Below are 2979 nucleotides of genomic sequence, written 5' to 3'. Positions count from 1 at the left end.
AAATCTACTAAATCTACTACACTTTCACAGAAAATTGATCATAGAGGAAAGAATAAATACTAAATGTATCTGTAAAGCCTGATAAAGAAGGAACGCCGAACAACGGGGCCGATCGAGGTGCTCGACAAGATTTTTGCTCTGATTCTCGGGAGGGGAAAATCGGCTAAATCGGGCTAAAAATCCTGTAGTGTGAGCCAGGCTTGAGTTCTGTCACCATTATCTCATCATGAAGCATGGCCCTTAAATCAAGGGTCTCTTCGTTATGTCCTGCTCTGAAAGGTAATAGTTGAGAAAACCTCCTAATGCACTCACTGCAACTCCTGTCATATGACTTGAGCAGCCATCTATGAAAAGAAACATGTGTTAGTTTGAAACTATATAATCACTTGACATTAACCAAATAAAAATGAACATTAACAACTGCAACATTAAAGGAATAGTTCACCCAAAAATGAAACAAAAAAAATGGATTCACCCTCAAACAATGCAAAATGTAGATGAGTTTGTTTCTTCATTGGAAAACATTTGGAGAAATTTAATTAGCATTACATCACTTGCTCACCAATGGATGCTCTGCAGTGAATGGGTGCCATCAGAATGAGAGTCCAAACAGCTGATAAAAACATCATAATAACCAGTTTGGACAGTTTATGCTTGTAAATAGTGCTTGATCTGTACATATTTCTCACCTGATTTTAACGAGATTACTTTTTTGAAGTTAAAAACATCTCAATTAATTTGTTTATTACAAACACGCAGCTGTTTGTTTCACAAGATGCTAATTGACGAATTGTGTGGATTATTGCGATGTTTTTATCGGCTGTTTGGACTCTTATTCTGACGGCACCCATTCACTGCAGAGGATCCATTGGTAAGCAAGTAATGCTGAATTTCTAAAGAAACAAACTCATCTATATGTCGGATGGCTTGAGGGTGAGAAACTTTTCAGCAAATTGTTATTTTTGGGTGAACTATTGCTTTAAGAGCAAACAAACACCTGTCAGTGTTTTTTCTCTTCTTTTCACCCGTTTGTGGGGCGCATCCAAGAATTCCTCAAAGATCTGGGAGATGTCCTCTAAGGGGGAAAACCAATATGCAACATACAGTTTAAAAGGTGATTCACACCTGTATAGTTCAAGGATTTTATTTAATATCCAGTTGATAAACATTAGGATATGATTTTATATATATTTAAAATGCACTCAACTCACCTTCTTTGCCAAAACAGCCTGCTTCTTGGTCTTGCCATGTTAGAATAGATTGTAACCAGTCCAATTTATAGAAGTCTGAGAATCCCACTAAACCACATAAAAGAACTGCAAAATAAATAATTCAATTAAAAAAAAAGATACAGTAAGTGGATATTATCTTATAAGATGTAACCAAATCTTTCTCCAATAATTTGTTCATAACTATATATATAACTAACTTTGTTCATAACATAGCTTATACTAACTGTCTTCTATAAAGATGTCCTGCATTTGTCCAGTAATAACATTCTTGAAAATATCCTGGTTGCTTTTCATCATGTTGGAGCAGAAGATTCTCTTATAATATTCCACAGTAATGTTGACACGAGACAATCTCAGGTCCCCCTTGAGCATTCTGGAGCACCCTTTCTGAGGACACAAGTGTCAGACTGAAACCACACAGATTTACTTCAGGGCACATAAGAAAATATGATGCTTTCTCTTCTGAACAAAGGGTAAACAGTCAATTGCTAATACTACAGTGAAGGTTATTAAGGATGCGTTACCATCGTTCCTATCATGAAGTACAGTAGCTGGTGGGACAGGGAATAGTGCGGACATCCAAATTGTGTCATCGTGTCTCTACAAGACTTAGTCACAATACATGGGGTTCCATTGTCTTTCCTTGCGATAAAATAACAGTTGTGGTATTGACTGATTTTTTATAACTTTTTGATGCTATTTTTTTCTTTTATGCTATAATCTTCTTACCATGTTCCTAGAAGGAGCGTCATGCACTTGTCACTCAACTGCTCATCATAGCACTCCATAGACCTCACTGAGGTATAAACAAGTGAGGGATCTGTGGAGCTCCATTCTGCAGGCAGGGACCAGAAGGAGCTGTCCAAAATGGGCTCAAACTCTGTAGGAGAAACAGTTCATGTTTTCTGTGCCATTATTAGACTGTTTAGAATAGATCTTCCCCCCAAAGAGCCTTACCTTTGAAGTATTTGGGGTCTGTCTCCTGAAGAGCGCTGACGGCAGTAGAAAGGCTCTTCTTCAGTCTCTTCAACATCGAAACAGCAGCTGCGCGCTGAGAGAGACTCAGAAAATCTGAATGCGGCCAAGTTCGTGTTGCCTCCTGCAGCTGCGCTGAGTTATATAAGTGGAAAGAAGCCTAATGGTGAACCATTGATGGACTGTTTACTTCAGAAGTTCAGCTCAGTGGATTCTGGGGGGGTTTGAGCCCCCAAATTAAGTAGCCTATTTAATCCTCCAAAAAGAAATCAAAATAAAACGTTGGGGTCCAGACCTCACTGAGGTATAAACAAGTGAGGGATCTGTGGAGCTCCATTCTGCAGGCAGGGACCAGAAGGAGCTGTCCAAAATGGGCTCAAACTCTGTAGGAGAAACAGTTCATGTTTTCTGTGCCATTATTAGACTGTTTAGAATAGATCTTCCCCCCAAAGAGCCTTACCTTTGAAGTATTTGGGGTCTGTCTCCTGAAGAGCGCTGACGGCAGTAGAAAGGCTCTTCTTCAGTCTCTTCAACATCGAAACAGCAGCTGCGCGCTGAGAGAGACTCAGAAAATCTGAATGCGGCCAAGTTCGTGTTGCCTCCTGCAGCTGCGCTGAGTTATATAAGTGGAAAGAAGCCTAATGGTGAACCATTGATGGACTGTTTACTTCAGAAGTTCAGCTCAGTGGATTCTGGGGGGGTTTGAGCCCCCAAATTAAGTAGCCTATTTAATCCTCCAAAAAGAAATCAAAATAAAACGTTGGGGTCCAAA

At 39.5% G+C, this 2979-nt stretch overlaps 1 protein-coding gene across 1 annotated transcript; it reads right to left on the bottom strand.

Moving 5' to 3' along the window:
- Nucleotides 1-29: 29 nt before the first annotated feature.
- LOC107690316 (UPF0764 protein C16orf89 homolog) lies at nucleotides 30-2743 on the bottom strand. The gene is made up of 9 exons (XM_016488621.1): nucleotides 2668-2743; nucleotides 2508-2590; nucleotides 2190-2337; nucleotides 1962-2112; nucleotides 1757-1874; nucleotides 1457-1619; nucleotides 1212-1316; nucleotides 998-1075; nucleotides 30-344 (listed from the first exon to the last, which is right to left on the bottom strand). The coding sequence occupies exons 1-9, from the start codon at nucleotides 2741-2743 to the stop codon at nucleotides 241-243; spliced, it is 1026 nt and encodes a 341-aa protein (XP_016344107.1). The 3' UTR covers nucleotides 30-240.
- Nucleotides 2744-2979: the final 236 nt, after the last annotated feature.

This window comes from Sinocyclocheilus anshuiensis, unplaced genomic scaffold (genome assembly GCF_001515605.1).
Source record: "Sinocyclocheilus anshuiensis isolate Anshui unplaced genomic scaffold, SAMN03320099.WGS_v1.1 scaffold461, whole genome shotgun sequence".
In the NCBI taxonomy this organism is placed as follows: domain Eukaryota; kingdom Metazoa; phylum Chordata; class Actinopteri; order Cypriniformes; family Cyprinidae; genus Sinocyclocheilus; species Sinocyclocheilus anshuiensis.
Note: the sequence above shows the minus strand (reverse complement) of the source record. Positions and strands in the feature narration are given on the sequence as shown.